The sequence below is a fragment of the Polyodon spathula genome, chromosome 11 (assembly GCF_017654505.1).
Source record: "Polyodon spathula isolate WHYD16114869_AA chromosome 11, ASM1765450v1, whole genome shotgun sequence".
NCBI lineage: Eukaryota > Metazoa > Chordata > Actinopteri > Acipenseriformes > Polyodontidae > Polyodon > Polyodon spathula.
This window is the reverse complement of record NC_054544.1, coordinates 22,136,102-22,158,127: the sequence shown is the minus strand read 5'-3', so window position 1 is coordinate 22,158,127 and position 22,026 is coordinate 22,136,102. Positions and strand designations below refer to the sequence as shown.

At 36.8% G+C, this 22,026-nt stretch overlaps 1 protein-coding gene across 3 annotated transcripts; it reads right to left on the bottom strand.

Annotated features, from left to right (window-relative positions):
- Positions 1-763: 763 nt before the first annotated feature.
- On the bottom strand, positions 764-21,411 carry itgb2 (integrin, beta 2). Of its 3 annotated transcripts, none has more exons than XM_041263955.1 (16): positions 21,347-21,411; positions 17,770-17,830; positions 17,141-17,229; positions 15,215-15,407; positions 11,664-11,834; positions 10,507-10,748; positions 9,727-9,882; positions 8,658-8,753; positions 7,783-7,872; positions 6,964-7,101; positions 5,174-5,358; positions 4,236-4,474; positions 3,842-4,064; positions 2,616-2,824; positions 1,504-1,670; positions 764-1,076 (listed from the first exon to the last, which is right to left on the bottom strand). In XM_041263955.1, the coding sequence occupies exons 2-16, from the start codon at positions 17,825-17,827 to the stop codon at positions 1,011-1,013; spliced, it is 2,322 nt and encodes a 773-aa protein (XP_041119889.1). In that variant the 5' UTR covers positions 17,828-17,830; positions 21,347-21,411; the 3' UTR covers positions 764-1,010. The 3 variants fall into 3 exon arrangements, with proteins under 3 accessions (XP_041119889.1, XP_041119888.1, XP_041119887.1); XM_041263954.1 differs by lacking the exon at positions 21,347-21,411 and adding an exon at positions 20,993-21,078; XM_041263953.1 differs by lacking the exon at positions 21,347-21,411 and adding an exon at positions 20,041-20,137.
- Positions 21,412-22,026: the final 615 nt, after the last annotated feature.

Below are 22,026 nucleotides of genomic sequence, written 5' to 3'. Positions count from 1 at the left end.
ATAAAAACAAAAAAAATCACCAGTAAAAGTTTTAATGACACAAAGGTTGTTTATGATGCACGTGTTCACCTCTCTTATTACCCATCCACAGATAAACTGGTTGTATAATTCCAGTTCCTTGTAGCATCTCAAATCTTCGTGGGTGTATGGGCTAAGTGTACTAATCATATAATTTGTTATGTCCGGAAAACAAACGCTTGGCAATAATTGCACGCCCTGGCTCCATATTTGCTCAGAAATAGCACACGGATCTTGATTACCCTTATATGTATCTTTTCACAGTATCTTAGGTCGAATTTCCTAAAATAGTGAGAAAATGCTGCCGTTACCGACATTGTTCAATAATGTGTATTGGTAAAATTCCCATCAACATGGCCGCCGTCTCTGTTAAGAAGCTAGGTGATGTATGACGTCATGTGACCAGAAATGACGCACAGTGGCGGTTGGGCTTCTTTTGGGCTTCTTTTTCAAGTCCAGTTGGCTTTTTTTAGCATAGAGATCTGGCAACCCTGAATGGTATTAAAACAATCATGTCGTGTGGAGAGGAATGGAGCGAAAATGTATGAGGCCGGTAATTAATCGATTGCTATTTGGAGGCTTAACTGACAGCCCTATTCTGTACCTGTGTAGGAAGCTGTAAATATTAAATCTTTAAATGTACACTATGTCCTCCAGGGTAGTGATGTATACTTTCTGTACCTCTTGGTATGTTCACATCTATTAACATGGACATCCTCGGGGAAAAATCAACAGTACATTAAGGTCCATTGTATTTGGAGCATTTATTGTTTGCATCATTTATTCTCCCATACAGTGATTACAGATTATTTGTTTAGTAGCAAAACTGGTTCAGAAGCATCTTAAAGATAATTTAATGCACAGGCAAAGCTTACAGTTCCTTCAATAGCTGTTAGCATTAGCGGGTACCTATTTAATAGCACTTATATTAACCAAACAAAAAGGGGAACAAATTGTTATATTTGTTACTGTCCGTAATACATCATTGAGATTTAGTCTCCAGAGAAGTTGGGGTTCATAGTAGTAGTAGTGGCACCCTTAAAAAGCGGATTATCAGCCTGTTAAGAGAAGAAAAGACATTAGAGAGAATATTAAATTAAATCTCCTTATATACTAGGTAAACGTTTAAGAACACTAGAGGTCAGTATTGATATTTAAATAAGCACATACTGTATTCTGATTTTTAAGTTTGTTTCCTTTTTATTTAGATCATATTCCGTAAAATTAAGGCAATGTTAAATGTATGAGCAAAAGTAAAACATTTAAAATAGTACAAATTCACATATCAGTTGATGTTAATCTTGCTGTTCTTGTGCAGGTAATGTCTGTGCGGCGCAATGTTTAGGCTGTGTGTTGAATTTTATGAAAATCTTTGTTATACTTGTATAGCTTGTACCTCCTCCATCATTAAAAAAAAAACACTTGACAACAGCAAAATGGCATTTGAAACTTTTTAAAATTGTGCATGCATGAAAAGCAACTTACTTTATTCCACTTGGCATTTGCCTTGTCCTTTTCAAATTTCCGATACTCCTGACGGTCATGCAGGAAGGCAATGATTTTCCAGATCATCAGGAGGACCAAACCAATGAGAGCTACACCTGCGACTGTACCTGCCACAATGGCAACGATGTTGGGGGACTCGGAGCATTCTAAAGCAGAACTGGTGCATTAGTAAATATGGCTGTCCATCGACAGTGTCCTCATGACACGGCATGATAGAGTTATTGTTCCATTTAATAGTACAAGTGTTTGTAAAATAAGATTGACAACCTGCTTTGTTTTTATTTTCTGATTAATGTTTAAAATGATTTAAAGCAAAATTACTGTACAAATGCTATGAATAATAATAATAAATAAATAAATAAGTACATACATACATACATACATACATAAATAATTTAAAAATCAATACCATCACACAGTTTTTGGAAATAAATGTTTTATAAAACCGTATTTTCTTTTTCAGTTTTGCTAAATATTCTGAAGCTGACCGGCATAAAGAAAGTGAGTTCTCTAAAAGGAGATTAATTTTAAATGAAACACTTTAGGTGAATGCGTTCCTCTCTGGCTCTTGCATGTGACACACTGTTGTTTTTAACTGTGCTGTTGTTTTCATGGCTGGTATAATTCATGAAATCCCGTATCTGTTTCAGTAATATACAGACTGCTAAATGTGTACCTTGGCTCCAAAGTATGTATAAATTAGTTTTCCATGATACCGTAGGGACAAAAATGAAATTCACTAGGGACTGTTAATGTTTTTGCAGCGCACACAGATGCTTAAGACAGTTTTGAAAGATTTCATGCATCCAGTGTAGGTTATACATTGCGAGCAGCAGATGAACTTAGGGTAAATGATGCAAATAAATAAATAAATAATAATTCCAGCAAGCCACACAGTTAATTTTAAACATGCTGGCAACCAGGTTGAATTTTGCCATGTTGCTTTCCATCATTAAACTAACTGTGATGATTGTTGTTGGTTAAGAGTTATATATTTCATAGTTACACGATATATAAGTTCAACAACAGAGAAACTGAAAAAAGAATGCGCTTTTTGAAGTGCAGTTAGTGACACCAAAACAGTCACCCACCTCGTTCGTTGCTTATAATAGCTTTATATTTATTCTCTCCATCCAATTCCTCCATGGTGAAGATCATCCAGCAGTTCTCAGAGTCCTTTTCTTTACAGACTTTTCCATTCACCAGCTTGTCCACATTTGTATGTGTGATATTTGAGCATTCTTCTGAACAATTTTTACTGTATGGGCCCTTTTGAAATCCCAGACACTCAATACAAGCCCTCGAATAGAAAAAAAGAACACATATTTCACCAAATATCCTTTGGTAATAAAAGAATAACATATTAGGCAACTACTGCAACTGCAATATATCTCACTGATTAGAAAGCATCTCTTCAACCAGTCCAAAGACTAATTTACCGTACTGTAATAATTTTATCTCAAAGTTTAAGTCCAGAATAAACACACTTGTAGAATGAAGAAAAAAGAAAATAGTACATCAAAACAAACAGTACAGGTAAAATATATAAAATTAGACGTGCAAAAAGGGGACATACGCAAGTACAACGGTTGAAGAAAAGTAACAGAAGAAGAGCCTAAGTGAGGAGGACAAATCAATACAAATTGTATGGAATGACGGGTTTTTAAATAACCTCGACTGGATTCTGTAAACCCAAAAGTGCAGATGAACCAATCAAAAACGCAGAATTTGCCTTCCACTATGAATGTTTCTGATTAAAGTTTATATGAACTAGCAGACTAAGTGACTTTTAGACAGATAGGGTTATTCATACCCCCAATATCGTACAGCAATAAGTGATCAACTCTGTTACACAGCAGTCCCAAAAATGTAGGTTTCAATTCTGAAATGGCTGACATAGAACGAGAACAGGAGACAAGATGGCATCTGTTACAACACCAAATGAAAGACCTTTGCATTGTAACAGACAAATTGCACTCAGTGATCAGATAGTGTGGGGAAGTACTTAACAAGAACTGAATGCTTTAAGTGCATCAAGAAACACTTGTTTAAACAGAGAGCGATGGGAGTATGGACTGGGTGCCTAGCCATGTTACTGACACTGAGTCATTGGGATTCTTCAGGACCCAAGTTAGACCAAGTTTTGAGATTAACCAGCTACTAGGAACCAGACGAGCACTGAAGGACCAGAAGGCCTCCTCTGGTTTTGTAGATTTTCTTCTTTTCTTATATAATTTATTTCCTGAAGTGGGTTTACCCAGATACAACAGGAATGCCATTATTTCCTGTACAATAAACTGTGTAAGGATCAGCTTACGCATATTTTGGACAAGGTGACGGGCAGGCTGGGCACTCTCCACAGAAAGGCGGCTGATATCTTTCATCGTTGCACTTGCACACGTTGCACTCACAGTGGCCCCTCTTGCTGCACACATTTCCATTGGAGTTCTTACAGCCCTCATCTGACTTCAAGCACTGGCACGCACTGCCCTGGTAGCTTTCATCACATAAACACTTCCCACAGTCACATTTCCCATGTCCTGAAATAATAAATTATTTACATTCAGTTCTTAATCCAAATTAACACAACTGGCAATACATCTTCTTTACAAATACCTATACTGGGTCATCTTTGAAAATTGTTGGTTTTCGGTTCACTGCAAACCAGCGTATGTGGGGGCTGGGTTGCTGAATGTGAAAATCTTCCTCACCTCCACAGAGCTTGCCATTGTTCAGTTCACAGTTCATGTTGTCGCATTCACAGTATTTCCCATAAATCTGTTTTCCGGGGGTTTCGCTGGCGTGACACTGGCACACACCGCACACACAGTCTCCGAGGTTTGAACAGATGCTGCTGCCATTGTCTCTTCTGCAGCCCTGGGTCAGTTCCTTTTCAGTCTTAGCCCCGACACGACACTCACAGTTCTGGCCAACATGACCCGAGCCACAGCTGTTAGAAAAAAGAACAAGCTGGTCAGGCTAGTCTGATATGGGCTATTAGTCTGCTTCCTGAAAATATTCCTCATTCAGCTGTTTTCTAAGTTATATCTGAAGTGTCAATCTCCAATTTAAATCTCTGGTTAGTTTTTCTCAATAGTTGTGGTTGGGTGCTTTTTATTGAACAGGCTACGCATAACCATGAGACAACTGACAAACTTCCTGTTGAAGGGACCATGAAGCAGCCAATTAAACTACATAGCTAACAAAATAATTACATGAGATCTTATGGCTAATTAACATAAATCATGATTTTAAGCAAACATAAGTTTCACTTCCATCAAACATTCTGAATACATACCGATAACTGCAAACTAACTGCAAATAAAAATAAACTTTGTTATTTTGATAATAAATCTGCTTAAGATTTTTGTAGGGTACAGATCTATTTAAACGATGATAATTATGCCTAAGTAGACTTCTATTTTCTACTATGAATCAAAACAAACACCAGGTCTATAGAAATGAGTGTTGCCTCATTGAACTATGTACAGAGAAGTAATAATTCAGGAGAATAATCACAAAAATTAACAATCATTTCTAAAAATGAAAAACATATACTGTATAGGAAAATTACTTTGCACCCCAAAGCCATTAATGTTCTTTGTTTTCAGTTTCTCTGAATTTACAACTGGTAATTTTTGTAGAATACCTGCAGATTCCACAATCAATATGCCCACTACTGGAGCAGTCTGCAGGATCTCTCTGGTCATCACATTCACAGCGGCAGGGTGTTGTTATTTGCACAGTCAGCTTCTCTGTGAACCCCAGGGGTCTGATTTCAAAGGACTGAGGCTCCATGCACCTTTCTGCAGTTACAGTTACATCAAAAGAAATCTAAAAGTTCCAAAAGAGAAAGTCAGATCCCACCAATGGTATACTTTCTAGACACATCTAATTACTACTGTATATCTGAAGCAAGTGTTTCAGCCCAACCACGACTCGCGAGGACATTTCGTCACTTGATGATGACCTTCGACACCGCACACTTTCGCACGCGCATTTCGATTGCGCATTTCGATTACCTTGAGAGAAAGCCGGATGTGTGGTTGAAAGTCATTTTGATCATTGTTAATTAAGTGCTTGTTCGTTTCGTGGAGACAATGGCATTGAGTAAACCCTCCACGAGTAATAAACGAAAGTAAGAGGCTTTAAACCAGAATGGGAGAAAGAGTGCTTTCACTGAAAACAGCTAAACATCTGCGTCTCATCTGTAACAGATCGCTAACAAGACGAGCAATTTCAAACGTCTATGAAACAAATCATAACACATTATCAACTAAGGGGGGGTGCAGGTGCATGGCTAAGCAGGTTAACTTGTATGCCTGCCACTGAGCAGATGGGGATTGCAGTAATCACACACTGGCCATGAATTTTGTAGACATTACAGGTTTGCTGAATACAGGAGAAAATCTGGCCTGGGCGATGGGTCCAAAATACGAGAGACTCCCGGTGAATACGGGAGAGTTGACAGGTCTGCCTTACTCACACGTATATTCAGAAATGAAACAACTTAAATAGCACAGTGAAGAATGTCCCATTTAAGCAGAAATCCCAATTAGTCGGGAGCCGACTGTAATGTAAAAACAGTTGTTTAATATACTGTAGCTCTACAGTACAGTAAAAAATACACACAAACAGTAAGGCTCTGCAATGTTCTCTGTGTGTATTGGGACTGTATTATTTCGGGGCCAACCCGTGGATTAAAACAGTATTGCCTGTTTCTCATTGCTATTGTTTACTGCCATTTTATCATCAGACTTTGGAGTCTAAAAATAAATAACACTGCACCTGGATTACCGTTGTCTGTCTGTTCACTGATCACTGCTGCATTCCTGCACCTGCACAATGTTAACCACTTTGCCACAGCCATTTATAAACATAATTCTAACCTTTAATATGGGTTGTATACATGAAAGCTATAGACTGGCCAAGTAACACCCCGGGCTCTCCTAGTCAGGCTACCTGTAACTGACATCTGCTCAGTATTAAAGGCTTGATGTGGGTGACTCGTGCTAATATCATATGCACTTTTAAAGACTGCTATAGTGCATACATAATAAAAGCAATGTTATACAGTACTATGTTTTAAAATATTGTAGCAATCTCGGTTCCCACAGGCAGGTGCATCACACACAATGTGAGGGCACACAAGTGGAGGGCGGGTGTGAACCTGGGTCCTCTCACACCGAAGCATAGCACCAATACCGCTGTACAAAAGAGCTCTGTGTGTGGATTGCCTCACCCTGTCTGATGCGCCTGCCTGTGGGAACCGAGATCGCTACAATATGTTTGAATGTTTTTGATGATCTGCTAAGCCAAATAGAGAAGTTGCTTTGTTTATTACAAATCCTATCACATGTCATGATTATATGTTGTTCAGCTCATTGACCTTTTGGAAATAAAATGTGCTTGTGTGTCCCAGGCTTAATGCTAGTTTACCTCATTGTTGATTTTCACATTGCTGCATGATCCCTTGGGTTCATTCTTCCTTGTCCCATCAGCACAGTTTGATTTATATGAAATGAAGATCCCGTCTGGGAGACGATTGTGTTCAATAATCACAGTTGAGGACAGGTTCTGGGTTAGAAAGTACAATAAATTATTGCACCACAAAATGTACTGTACTGAATAATAACAGTGAACATACCTGCAATTGAAAAAAACACAAGTTACAGAACCTGCACAAGCTGTCTTCATTGATACTTCTGTTTGTAGAATGAAAAGTATCTATTTTTCCAATACAGAATTAAACATTTGCAGTCTCAAACTAAAGCGGTGGTGGGGGGCAGTATGGCAAGCAGATTTCACTGGCACATAACTGGGATACATTATTCCCCAAGACGATGCGTAGTGCATCAATACATTTTGACTGTTCACAAATATGATTGATGAAAATGTATATATAATTGAATTCATTCTTAAAGGAAACTGTCCATTCTGTTCAATAATGTTATGCAGTTAAACAAACTGATTTAACTCATTTTCAATTGCAAAAGTAAAGAGATAACTTAAACAACTTTATTATTTTGTTTTCTAAGTTAATTCGGTCAAGAAAAGTAAGGCCTCTGAGACTTATTCGTACTTCTGGGATCTTTTTCTTTGCAATATTACATGTAATATCTTTGATTACATTTGAAAATGATATTCAAATATTTGTCTGAATTTTGAATATGAAAATTCCATGTTTGTCCTAGCACTTTATACAGTAATGACAAACTATAAGTATTCAGAAAAGCTGTAATCATATAAAAGACTTACACTATAGGCATCCTTGATGAGAGTCACTACATTACTGGAGTCTGTTGACAGCTCCCCTACAGCAGACTTGGGTATCATGTCACTCAGTTCCTGTGAAGATGTGCATTACTCCATTTGTAAATTGTCACGTTGCATGTCATGTGGCTTTTTTGATTTTACAGAAGATGGAGACCAAACTCTTTAGTTAGCTCTATGTCAAATTATGGGTATCGCAGAAGAAAAACTACATTCACAGCAGTTATATGGCAAAGCTACGTCAACAAGGCACATTTTCAGAGAACAACGATATGATTTTATCTGTAGAAAACAAGCAAAAACAACTCAAACAAGGTGGTATAAATAAATTAGTTAGAAGGCAGGCAGTTTCAGCACAATAGTGCTCTTCTGTGGCCACTGTTCATTGTTGTTTCATGTGTCTCCCAATCAGCCTGATCCTCACCAGCATGACACCTTCACTCAATGAAGTTTTCACAGTTTTTTTGTAACAGTAAAATATACAATTTGACTGCTAATAAAAGGTTCTGTACTGCTGTACAAACATCAGATTTTCATCACTAGTAATCTTAATTGATTTTTCCTCCCTAACATTTTTTAAGGAGTTATTTCTGAAAAAAAGACATCCTCAGATTACTTTGTAAAACAAAATCGTATGCAACAGATTTTAAACTCACAAGTGCTTTTCAATTTTTTAAAAGGTATTTTAAAATGGTACATTAAGGTTTGTGTTTAATTCTTAAACATTTGATTTATTGGGCAATGTGCCAAAAATGTATTTTATTTATTTATGTAAGTAGGGAAAAATTGTTAAAAAGGTTGCTGGTTTGAACTTTAAAAAAAAAAGCCTCTACAGTGCTTTGTTCAATTTTAAGTGTTACCTTGTAAACAGACTGCATATTCGCGGTAACGGCAAAGATTGGCTGGATGTTGTTTTCATCTAACTTCAGTGCCAACTGACCCACAGATGGATAATCCTGTGCAAATAAAAAAAAAAAAAAGAAATTAAATGAAATTAACTGTGCTGGTTATCATATCCCCTAAGATGCCTGCTTTATTCAGAATGGGGATAATCCAAGCAAGTAATTTTTTAAAACATTAATTAAAAAATAAATAAATAAATAAATGGGATCGGAAATAAACTTGGCCATATTTACTTTTGGTGTGAAAGTGAAACAGCAGAGCTGCTCTCTGGTTAATTTGAGTCTGCTGCAGACGCTCTCTGTTGGAGCCGCGTCAGAAAACAGTGTGAGAATGCAAAGAGTGTGACTTGATTGATTGAGCACTGTGGTCGTCAGAGACGCTGGGTTGTTAAATGGAATAGTTATTTAGGTATAAGGGAGATACTTTGATAAATGGGAATTTGTTCATTTACCAGGTCGAGACACTGGGGAAAAGCTGAGTGGCATTTTTTTATCTTTAGTTCTTGCCGGTGCTTAGTGGTCAGGATTAGTAGGCTGTGTACAGTTGATCAAAAGATTATCTGTATTACTAAGAATAGGAGGTGCAATACAGATGAATAAGGTTGAGAAGACAAACAAACGGCACAAAGATCAGGACAACTTTTATCCAAAATAGGTTATCAGGTTGTCTTTTAAAATCTGGTTGGATGGTTTTCTGGATAGGAGTGGTCTACTCTAAACCCAATGAAACACAACTTTGATCTGTAACCTACATGTCGAGTATTTGTCATATATTTTACTTGAATCTTTTATAATGGTTGCATTCAGATCTCCAAATTGTATTAAATCTGTAGTTTCTGCAGTGAAGGCTTTGTACAGCATTTTTCATCTGTATTTTTTATTTCCCTCTCTGCTGCTTAGGGAAGCTTTAAGTGCAGGTTTCACTTCTCAATATCAGATATCACTTACATAAAAGCGTATACAGTGGTAAACTCTGCATGGCTGGTATTTCTGCAAGCCACATCAAGTGCTTATTTTGTGTACACACCAGTTCATTGCTTTTGGTGTACCGATTTCCCTCCAAATGGCACGTGCCATCATTGGGAGTCAGAATGGAACCAAGTTTGCCATCTCCTGCAAAATGAAACCCGTCATCAGATGTGTAGACCAGCAGACGAGTGTTATTCCCCCAGCCAATCTTGTCCTGTGGAAGACATCAAGGACATGCTTTTAATATTCTGAATATATCCAGAAAATTGTTGTATTTCATATTTTTCTTGTGCAAATAAAAATGCCCAAAATTAGCTTAATGATTAGTTTTATAAGACAGCAGGAAGTGGGCTTGCCAGGTTGGATGATGGGACCCATCAAAAGAAAAGTGCAGTAACAAAGAGAAAAAGCTAAATGAAATCATGGTAGAGCAGGTAAAGAAGGTAAACCACAAACATGCAAGGTAAAGCCTTGTAAAAAACAAAGTAGAGCAAGGAAAATAAAAATGCAAGAGAAAGCACAGTAAAGTACAAAATATCTATGCAGACTTGTGGGTATAAATTTCAATCATAAAATCTGTACTAAATATTACAAATGTTTCAATATCTTTAGTAGTGTCTTTGAAGAGGAATACACCGATAAAGTTGTCTGGTCAAAAAAAAATAAAAAAGCATAAAGTCAACTCCAGAGTGTGTGATTAAAATAAATGAGAATGGTTTTAGTGCTGTGATTATCTTATGTTAATCACAGCCTCTTAATGCTTAATTAAGTCATAATTATGAGCATGACATGACAGTACATCACAAAGGAACTTATAGCAACAACCCCCCTCCTGTACCCCACAGACTGCAGCCTGCATCATAGCATCCAGTCCTCCCTCAGGTGAGTCCAGGTTTCCTGAGATGTACTGAGCCGAGACCTCCCGCTGAAATTTGTTCCCGTCATCCGTCAGGCTAAGTACATGCTGGTAACCAAACGCTGCCTGGCAAAACTGTTCAGCATCTGGACATGGCTTCTTTAGCTTGTCTGGGTGGGTGTTTGTGTATGGCAAAACCGTTTTGTCCACAAAAGAGCCAAACCCTGGGAAAGAGGAAGTTAATGCGTTAGGTTTGGGTGTGTTTAGAGGTATATTGTGGAGGGGACTCACATAGCAGATATATGTACTGTAAAGAAAATATTATACAAGCTTACCTTTCTCTCACATTTCTGGGGAACAGGCTCACCTTTTAAACAGAGAGTTGTCAATTGAGGATTGACTATTGCCTTCCCCTAGCTTTCTCTGTGGAAACCAGTTTGGATAGCTGTTTGACTAATCCTGTAGGTTATTAACCCTATAATCAATTCCACAAATAAAAAAATGATATTTACACATATATGGACCATATGCTGGTGAGGATCAGGCTTAGATTGGGGGACACATGAAACAACAAACAGCAGTCCTTTATAAATCAGTGGTCTGTTAGGTTTTTGTTTCTGTGGCAAAATTAGTATGTGGCAGGCGCTCCTGGCTGGTGCTTCTAGTAAGCACTACGCGTGGAGTGCAGGATGCGCCCTATAGCCTGGAGATCGCTGGTTCAAGTCCAGATTATGCTATCGCCGATCGTGGCCAGGAGTTCCCAGGGGGCGGAGCACAATTGGCCGACTGCTGTCCGTGTGGGGAGGGTTCAGGTCGGCAGGGTAATCCTTGGTTCACTGCACACAGCGACTGCGGTTCTACTGTAGAAGCCATTCAGATCTGTGTTGTCCTCCGATACTATAGGTCTGATGGCTTTGCAGTAGACCTGCAGCGTGGAAAAAAGACGGCCGTTTCCTGAGTTTGCACGAGAGTTGCAGCGGTGACCCGGGATAAAAATAATAATTGGGCATTACAAATTGGGGAGAAAACCAGGGTAAAAACCATTGGCAATGACTGAATTAAAAAATAGATAAATAAATAAATAAAATAATTAGTATGTGGCGCAACTGAGCATTTACATGGGTACATGTAGACGGTACCTATTCGTGCATAAGGGGTGATCTCTTTAAGAGCCTTTAGTATATCTGTCCCCAGGTCTTTCACTTTTTTCAGATCATCGTTCATGGAGTAGGAGAGGTCCATCAGGTAGTAGAGGTCCACTGGGTATCCATTAGCACGCTTGAATCTCACAGGGAAAGTTGTGGGCTTGCCTGAAAAGATGACACAAAGCTTTCTGTTGTTTTTTTTTTTTTTTTTTTTACATTGGTAGGTAAAGAGCCATTAAAAAAACATAAGTATTCATTATTCAAACACCACTAGACATAAAATAGCATCCTATAAGTATAATAATGTTAATATATTTACATGAATTTTTTTTCTTGAAAATATGTTTGCTATAAGTTTATCTTTCTATTGCTGGCCTTAATAGAGCTATAAACTTGCCATCATTTTTGGGGTATAACATGCAACCATTTACATATTTGAGGATGAATGCACTCAAACAGTGTGGAATGCACTGAAGTGTGTTGTCAATGATTCTGTTCTACAAACTTGTTTTTTCAGCTCACACAGGAGAGCTAGCGTATGGCGTACACACACATCGCGCACTAGAGTCCTGTGTAGGTCCGATTTTTACGACCTGCTTCTGACCCGGACCCGCTACTACAGGATCCGACCCGAAGCCAGAACCCGTTCTTTTGTTTCACCTCGTTCAGAAACATTTTTAATGTCACCAAGCAGACCTGATAAAAGGATCTTGACACTATACCTTCCATATCATCAAAACTACATTCACATTCAAGTGTAATCAAGAGTTACACTGAACATATGAATATATATTTTACAGTAATCATTAAATTGTGGCTATGAATATGATACGGTTTTTGAGGTTTAGACAATATTCAATCTTGTTTAAATTCAATGTTATCATTATATCAGTGCAGTTCAACAGTCAAACTCAAAACAAATGTTGAAAGTAATACATTTTATTTCAAAGTTACAAAAATAAAACAGATTGTATTAGTTTGTAATAATTTGTTTTCAATGAATAATGAAGTATTATACTAAATATGGTTAATATCATTATATCATACTCAATTTAAACAGAATTAATCATGCAATCAATTTATGCACCATAGAAATAACTACATTTAGTTACCAGTATGAACTACTGTATATAGCTTTCTCCTTGTGCTTAAGAGTTTCAATTTTAGAAACTTGAGATCTTCAATTTGTAGTACCCTACACAGTTAAAGGATTTTGAAGAGAAATCAAGATGGTTTTTTCTTCAGGACTCCATGTCTCACGACGCAACAAACTCACACACCAAGTGATTTCCTCTTATTGTCTGCTTAAGATGATGCTTGTTACAGCAAGGAAGCACCAATTCATGTAGATTTAAAAAGCACTTTGGTATTAAGTAACATCAGTATTCTTTGTTTACTTCTTTATGTATTTTAGTATACTTTTAGATTTAGTAGCAACAATGTATTTTTATTCACACTTGAATTAAGATATTTTCAAGAAGTCATTTTCCAGCAGCTGTTTTATTTTCGATCCGTGAAGTTCAGTTGTTGGGAGTATTGTTGTCTTGGCAGAGATTCAGTCCAATTGTACACATGTAGATGTTTCTGTGTAGTTTTTCCAAGACAGCTTTCTTAAAACATTTCCATTTTCTTTGAGAAAGATAGAGAGTTTTACTTTTACAATAAGTGCATCAGAGTTATTTTCTTTTTGGAGTTCCTTTTCCATCGAGAGACTGATTTTCCATTGCAAATGGGCAGGACATGGTCAAGATTATCGAATCACAGAAGAGTTCTCGTTAGAATATTACTTATCATTTCAATGATTGGATGTTTTGAATGTAAGCAGGTAACATCACATCTTCATCAGAAAGATACATCCTCATCTTCATTTGGATAAAGAGTCATACATCTTATAAAATGCATTAAGTTAAAAATACTCTTTTGTTAAATAACTTTTATCAGGTTATACATTTTATCTTGATAATCACAGTTCTATTTTCCTGATGTTATTTCACACAGTGTAGTACCAAATAAAATATGTACAGTAATTATCATTCTACTAATTCTATAAAATTGATTTAATTCAATTTTAATCCATTTCATTAATAATACATTACTTAATTTAAGTGATCTAAGTAAGGCTTTTTACAAGGTCACAAGAATACTGTTTTCCCATTGAAGCCAATGTATTTTAATTACAAACTGAACCATCTCCATTGTCCACCAGAGGGCGGTATGGCACCATTCAGACACAATGTCTCGTAACTAGAAATGTATTGCCTCAAGAGCAAAAAACACTGAAGCTCGGTACTTAAATCTGATAAAGGTCAGCATTGTTTAAAAAGATTCCACCAAGCCGATTTTCACAGCAGGAGTCTTTCTAAACAAATGGTATTCTGGTTCTAGATGAGATTGTCAAGATCTCTTTGTCAGGGTTGTCTTTGGAATAAAGACTCAATAGGTTTATTTTCATTTAAGCAAATATAAATTGTACTTTCTACATTACAAGAGACAGGATGAAAATAAATGGTTCAGATACAAGTATCGTATTAAAATCACTAAGATTTACATGATAAAAGAGGGCTTATAAACTCATACTCTACAGCTATGGACAAAAGTTTTGCATCACCTACAATTTTAGGATGCAGACAAAAATAAAAATAAACTGTATGGGCATAATTTAGATTTTATATTTAACATCATGTAATCAAAAAAACTATACAATGATATCACAAAAGTCTACTGCAAGCCATACTAGTAGTACAGTATGTCAGGCTAGATTTTGAAATGTCACATTTTTCTATTTTTGTCAGAAATATGTTAAGTATATGAAAAACTACAAAGTGGTATGTAATTCAATATGTTAACGTAACACCATTCAGAAGGTTTCATTCAACTTTATGAAGCAAAATTTGTTAATTCTACAGGGTGATGTGGAAGTTTTGGCTACAGCTGTACAGAGTTTAAACTAACTGCGATCGACTGGTTGGAGAGGGCGAGAAGCTTTCAGAAATACTGATGGATCTCAAATCCAGTGGTTCGAAACGCAAGGTGTGGACTACAATAACACAAATTGTGAAATTGAAGTCTCCAACTTATTTTGCAAAGACTGACGCATACCAACAGAAAACAAACATATCAGGCAGGCTAGGTGTTCAACTTGCAGTCACTTCTACACTGTACACTTTTCTATGTACATTTAGAAATGATTTATTTATGTAAAGTGTGTGCAGTCTATGTAAGGAACTGTAATATCATAAGGTATCAGAGTGGCACTATGATCTGTATAAGGCATCTTTTGTATTTTTTAGAACCAATCGATGACAACCAAAGAGAGTTTTGTTTCAGCTTCTCTGTTTCTACCTTCTACTATGGTGACTCCATCCATCAGTTTGGTAATGAAGCAGTATCACATGAAATTGACTTGGTGTTATTTTGTTTAGGTTTGATGCAGTATTTTGAATACAGCAGTGTTTTGGTTCTGCAGCTCTTGCGATTTGGTACAATATGCCAAAAAGTATACTTTCCTTTTTTTAAATTGGTTTAGTGGAAAAATAATGACATACCAGGCCTAAGCTCCAGACTTATTTGCTGTGGTGCCAACTGAATTGGTTGACTGCCGCTTCTAAGGGGGATATCCAGAGTTGGAGTAAAAAAACTAGAAGGATTGATAATGTTGGTCTCTGTGCATCCTCTTTTTTCCAGTTGTTCCTTGGTGTCACAGCGAGCTGAATCTGGCTCCCCTTTGTTTGTAAAATTCTGTTTAAGAGAAAACAAGCACATACATGTTACTGAGTCTCTCAATTCCAAGTGGCCCAAAGGGTGTGCATTTACATTTATGCCCAGGGCTACCAGAACACTGATATTTGGTGGCACCTGTCCTCCAAAAAATGGTGAAGTGCTGCCTTCAGTTTGTAGCACCCCTTACAAAAAAAGTTCTGCAGTAAGTTACCTGCAACATTGCAGTTTAGTCCAAAGTGGTGGCCACCTGTGTGAATGCAGTTTAAGATTACTGCATGCAAACTTTACTGAAGTGCAGTATTGTATTAGCACTTCATTGTATAGTTGGTTTCAGGGACCAAATGAAACTATTTAATTTTTGCAGACTGAAAATAGTATTTTGTTTTTTTGAGTGTCCCGGAAAAACATACCCATATTTAATTTGATTTATCATTGTTTCCCATTACCAACCAAATCATTTGTTTTAAATCTGATGTTTTGGGGATTTCTCAAAACAGCAGTATGTAAAATGAAGTTAGGATAATCTGAAATTGGAGGTACTGATTTTCAGGTTTTATTTTTTCACTTTTACAGATTGTCCTTGCTGACCTTTCAAACTTATCCTTGAATTGGACACTTTATTTCAACTTTAAACATGGCCCTGAATATCAAAGCTTTTCCGACCGTCGAGGAGGGCTTTTGTGACAGTGTTTTAACTTTCCAACTGTTCTTAAATGTTCTGGAAAATAAAAAAAATGGCCAGGAAGGATGAGAGTAGTGGCAAAACCCCAATTCTGACAGCATGTTATGCAGATGAAGTGGGTACCTAATTAACATTCCCCCCATGCAAAAATCAGAAGGGTTGAGGTGGTCAAATTGAGCCTTTTCCGTTTAAAATGGTTCTGCCTGTTTCAAAGAGTCCTAAGGAGGTGAGAACATATTTCAAACAGGCTCTGTGCTAAAATAAATTACAGTATGGAATCGCAGATGACACCGAAGTTATACTCCATGGATATATCGTCAAAGGGCCACCTGTTTGAACCTTACAGAAGAGCAAGTGCTACAAGTATATCGAATGGATAAAGCTATGATATTGTATTTATGTAATAGACTTAGAGGTTTAGGTCTTGCATTGCCAGTATCACTCATAGGTATGTTAATTTTCATAAAGTGCAACCGGGTTCATTAAACTATAATTTAATTAATACATTATTATTATTATTATTATTATTATTATTATTATTATTATTATTAAGAAAATCACATAAAAATAAAAGCTCACTAACTTTATTTTTCTCTTTGTCATGATGTACTTGCTTTATTATTATGTTCTATTAAATGCATCTTTTCTTCTTTCTCTGTATCTCCTGAAACACGCGCATGTTTTGTTTTTGCGCCTTTACTACCTTTCAATCCCACCTGTCCACTGATTGAAATCCTGAAATGATGTAAAAACTGTAATTTGCAACATTAACATGTAGGTTTCTCATTTAAATACAGAACCGTTATTCCGTCACCTTTATGTCAATTGCACTCATTCCAGAAAATTATTTCATTTTATGATGGAAACAACATTCGGGATAAGTCGGGTTAAGACAGACAAGTTTCGGACTGTTGGAAGACACTTTTGATATTCAAGGCCAATGAGCCGTATTGTGGAGCTCAGTGAGTAGTGAGTTGTGAGAAGTGATGCAAGAGCCACGTGTTCGACACCCCTACTTTAAATAGTGGCCTTGCCTTTACACAGGTCTAGGTAAGTAGATTGTCCTTACCTTTTGTTTACACCAGGCACAGAATGCACCAGAGGTGATGCAGTCTTTACAGGTGTTCACATTGATTTTGGTGCACTCCTGGGAAAGAACTGAAAGCAGAAACACAATGAAAAACAAGGGGTACATAGAGCTGTAATGAAACACAAAACATTGCAGACTATTGTGCGGGGAATCACAGTTCTCTTTATTATTGTTCTTGTTGCCACTGAGTATCCTTTGAATTGGATCTTATCTATGTATGTACTGTAACACATGGAGCTCTTACCAACTTGCACAGCCCTGTTCCTTAAATTATAAAAACCAAGGTTTTTATAATTTAAAATCAATTTCTCTAGTTATTTTTCAAGTTCATAAATCTGCAATTCTCTATTTCTATTTCTCAAGAATGTATGTCAGTGAGCTACTGGCCCCTGGAGGACAATGGACAGCCCTGCAGGTGGCAGCTTGAGCTCTTTGGGCACATGGCCAGTAGGGGGAGTCCCTCTCCATTTGCCTCCATAACTACAGGAGCACCAGGCCAGTAGGTTGCTCCCTGTGGAATCCCCAATGAAGACCTTGCACTCCCTGCACGCCATATTGAAGTACCTTTAGCAGGCATTTTAAATGATCATTTCCATTCTTATACTCACCCACTTTCCTGTCCAGTAGCACCAAACTCAAGAAAAGGAAGCCAAGGTGTGGGCTCATTTCCTATCAAAAAAACACAACAAGGCAATGTAATGCAGTACACCTCTATGTACAGTATCATTCTTATTTTTTCAAGATTTTTGACTGGAATATATAAATATCCAAATATAACTGAGTCCAAACCAAAATTAGAAAAAAAATCTAAGCAATGTCCTGTCAAACAGTGATAGTAAAAAGCCACTACTAAAGCTTGTTTGTACGGTAAGCACAGGCCTACAAAGAAAAAGATCCCAACTCATGCATGACTACCTGTTGTCCAGGTAAGATAAATACAATCTTAATTAGGCTTCTCCTTTAAAAAATTAAGAATGATCATTGATAATATTGGTAAAACACACAATTAACAAGGAAATACAAACCAAAAACGTTAACAGGTGAGTCCTAATAACGTCCCTAACCAATCAGATTCTTAGGCCTTATTTTCCTTAAAGACTTTCATGCATATTATAATGCCCAATAATGTACCCTGTTTTTTTTTTCATTGAAGGCATCCTACAGACCATATAAACAGCCCAGTCACTAAACCAGTCTGGCACTGGACTCTGTCCAAGTGGACAAGACCTGTATTGAACATACATGGATCTGCAGCAGAGCATTCAAGGTAGAGTACAGTCTGGTTCCCAGGTGTCCTCCACACATGTGGCTATGCCTGCATCTGTGTTGTTCGGTATTAATAGCAAGCAAAGATTATTTGCAATTCTGCTACTTTTAAACCAGTCTTAGGCTGCATTCACACTGGGTCAGTTTCAAATGGACTTGGTCTGGTTCATTTAGTTTGAAACAATATATCAATGTGCTTGCTGTTCACACTTATCTGCGAGCAAAGGGATGGAGTTGATTTTGATGCAAAGTTAGTTTTTTTGGTCCTTTTCCATTTCTTTTCAGGACCGAGTCCGTTTGGGTTCACAATGCAGTTTTCAAGTGAACTCGGTTCGTTTATATGGTGTATGAACCGGAGGTTGACAATTTTTTTATTATTTAAATGCTTTGAAAAGTAAACCCTGCTATATGAGGTTCACATTGCTGTGGCCTTTGCTTAACAAGTGCTCTGACAGCTTGTTGGAAGACATCGAGCTGATTCCTGGTTTCAAAAAAGGCTGAGAAACATTTGACTCATAAAAAACATTCTTAAGCTTACAGACATAAATAAACAGCAACACCAATATAAACTCCTTTATAATTGATTTTAGATTTCTGATATTCACATAACAAGTCATGCCTTTTTATTCCTCTTGAAACTTCTGATAGTTTACAAAGATTGTATTTAATGTTATCTAAAGTTTAAAAAAAAAAATAATAATGTCTTTTTAGAGTGAGCAAACACACTCATGTTCCCGTTTTTGGTTTGTTCACTTTAATTCAGGAAATACACATTTACACAAACGCACATTTCAAATGGGGAAATATATAAAAAAATTGTAGAAGAAACTAATATCCAATGATAAATGTTTTGCATATTTTAGTTTATTCTAGTATTTCCCAATTCAGTCCTATAGTGTTTAATAGCTATGGAGGAACAGTATATATATATATATATATATATATATATATATATATATATATATATATATATATATATATGGATATCTAATTCCTGTCCTAGGAAATGTTTTAATGATGCCGCTATCCTTGTACTACTACAAAACAAAAACAAAAAAATGTTTTGCTATTATTTTGGTACTTTTCCCATAGAAAAGTATTCCCACTGCTAAAATCTAACCCTAGTGCTGTTATCTATTCACTTCCTGAACGCAAGCAACCTTTATCATAAAAATCTGTGTATGGAAACTGTAATACTTGGTTATGTTCTAGTATACATGGTATATCTTTTAATGCTATACTGAGAAGGAACCGGTAATGTGTTTGACATCCTCGTATTAATACCCAATAAGAACTGTAAAAGACTGTGTAGTACTTATTTATTTTCAATACAGTACAGTGTTCTCCTTTTTGCTCCTGCACAGCAAAATTAAGTAGCCTCTTATTTCCAGCTGGGTGTGACCTGGCACAAGGAAATCAAGTAGTGCCCTGAGATGGTGCAAATCCCTATATTTTCCAGTAAGGCATATATAATGAGGACAGCAGTTCCTGTGAATCAGATTGGGGGATTTTTTTTTGATTTCTTCAAAATCATTAAGTTATTTATCAGAGCTGGTTTCTCCAAAAAACAAAAAAATACCAAGACTACAGAACAACCTGAATTATCCGCACACCTGTGCTTTCTGAACACCTCCTTGGTAACATGGGGAGTGCTGTGCTCGTCTGCTCTGTTGTGATAGGAAATGCATTGATTAGTCCTCAACCCCTGTCATTTACAGAACTTTACGTTAATAAAGTTGTTGTATTACGTCTTTTTAAGAGGTTTTTTTGAAAGTCTACCGCTGTAACTTATTTTAAAAAATGTGATTATCTGAACATTTTAATGTTGTGATAAACAACAAAAACGTAAATGGACTTCAGATTGCTTCAGTGAAGCTTAAAAACCCTACCTCCATTTTCTACTTTAAACCGTTTTAGTAAAAGTATGTTGAAAAACTAGTCCAAGCAGTAAAGCTTCATAAACACCAATCCTTATGTAATTCAAATATCAAGCTTTACTCTTACACTTTTTGTTATTTAGAATACAGAAGCCAAATGAAATACATTTCCAGCTGGGTGTGACCAGGCATAAGGAAATCAAGTAAATCTGCCCAACATTGCTTTAAGGAGAATAACTGAGAAGGTGTGCATCCCTCTATTATTACTGAAGCAGCTTATATAGAGTCGAGTATTATGAACTATAACTGTACTACACATGGGGACAGCCCTTTCTAACAGGTCTGACTGGGAGCTTAAAATTGTGCATTTTTTCTCAATATTATACAGGCTGATGGAGTAGTCACAATGCAGTGTGCTTGTTTCTGTGACTTCCTAAAACACAGCTGATGCACTGTTCTATACACATGTTGCAAGACATGGGGTAAAATTTGTTTTGCGAAAAGGACATTAAAATATTAATGAAACTGTACAACTAATAAATTGGGGACAAAAAAAAAAAAAAAAAAAATCAATATGTTCGCCTAAGTTGTTTGTTACAGAATAATTTAATTTTCGCAAAACCAGCAACATATAACAGAACAATAATTGTTAAAAACAAATAATTCTATTAAAACGTGTTTTACTCACAGAACTCCCTCTGCCTCTTCGTGAAGCTGTTCTGAATGTGTTCTTTACTTTCACAATGTGTGCACACTTCCTCTACTCGTAACTATTTACGAAATGGCAAAGCAAGAAGCCCGTAACAAACACCCACACAGGAAACTACTATATGACAGTTCATACAAGGAAACAGGTTTCACCAGCCCTTGAACTTTTTATTTTTGTACTGTAGCTAAATATTATACTTGTAAACCCATTACCTGTTGTGTTTGCTATGTAGGTCCCCCTGTTGGCTTTAAAAGACGCATATTCATAGCAAACAAGCATATTCGTTTTTAAAGTACTGTATATTTGATACCAAACTAAGTTTGCATGCCTTACTTTCAGGTAGTCTGATATATTTGCATTTCCTAGGGCATTTAACCCAGAGAGTGAAATCAACCACCAGCTTTCCCATTAAGAGCTTTCTTCCGTCTAAAGCTGTATCGTACCAAATATAATGTAAAGGGTATGGTAAAACTGCAAAATGGCCGTGAAAATGTATTGTGGTAAACATCTATGAGGGGGTTGTGGCTGGGCAATTGCCCTGCACAATGTTAAATGAGTGTTGGTGTGATTTATATGTGGGAATGGGTTTATTGTGTATCGTTTTGGAGTTCATTTGTGTAATTGAATGATTGTTTACTGACGTCCGGTCAATTGAGACTCGCTGCCTGCTATGGTTAGTTGAGGGAAAGGGCAGCAAGTGATTGGCTTTGCTGGTCCTCAATCAGAAGATGGGCAGGTCTCAACCGAGAGTCCGTCAGCACCGTTGATTTATAGTTTGTGGTATTGTGTTTTATTTTGCACAGCTTTATACAGCTTGATGTATTAGTCCTCCGTGCGTTACCATTGCTGGTAACGTCACATGACCACCTTTATTTTACTTTCGTTTTCTGTCTGTTTGTGAATAAAACCTGCGCGCCTGAGCCGGCGTTTTCAACATTAACACTGCGGCTGTCTGTCTGTGTGCTTGAACAGTGGCGACCCGCGCGCATGACACGAACAAGACCTTGTCACAG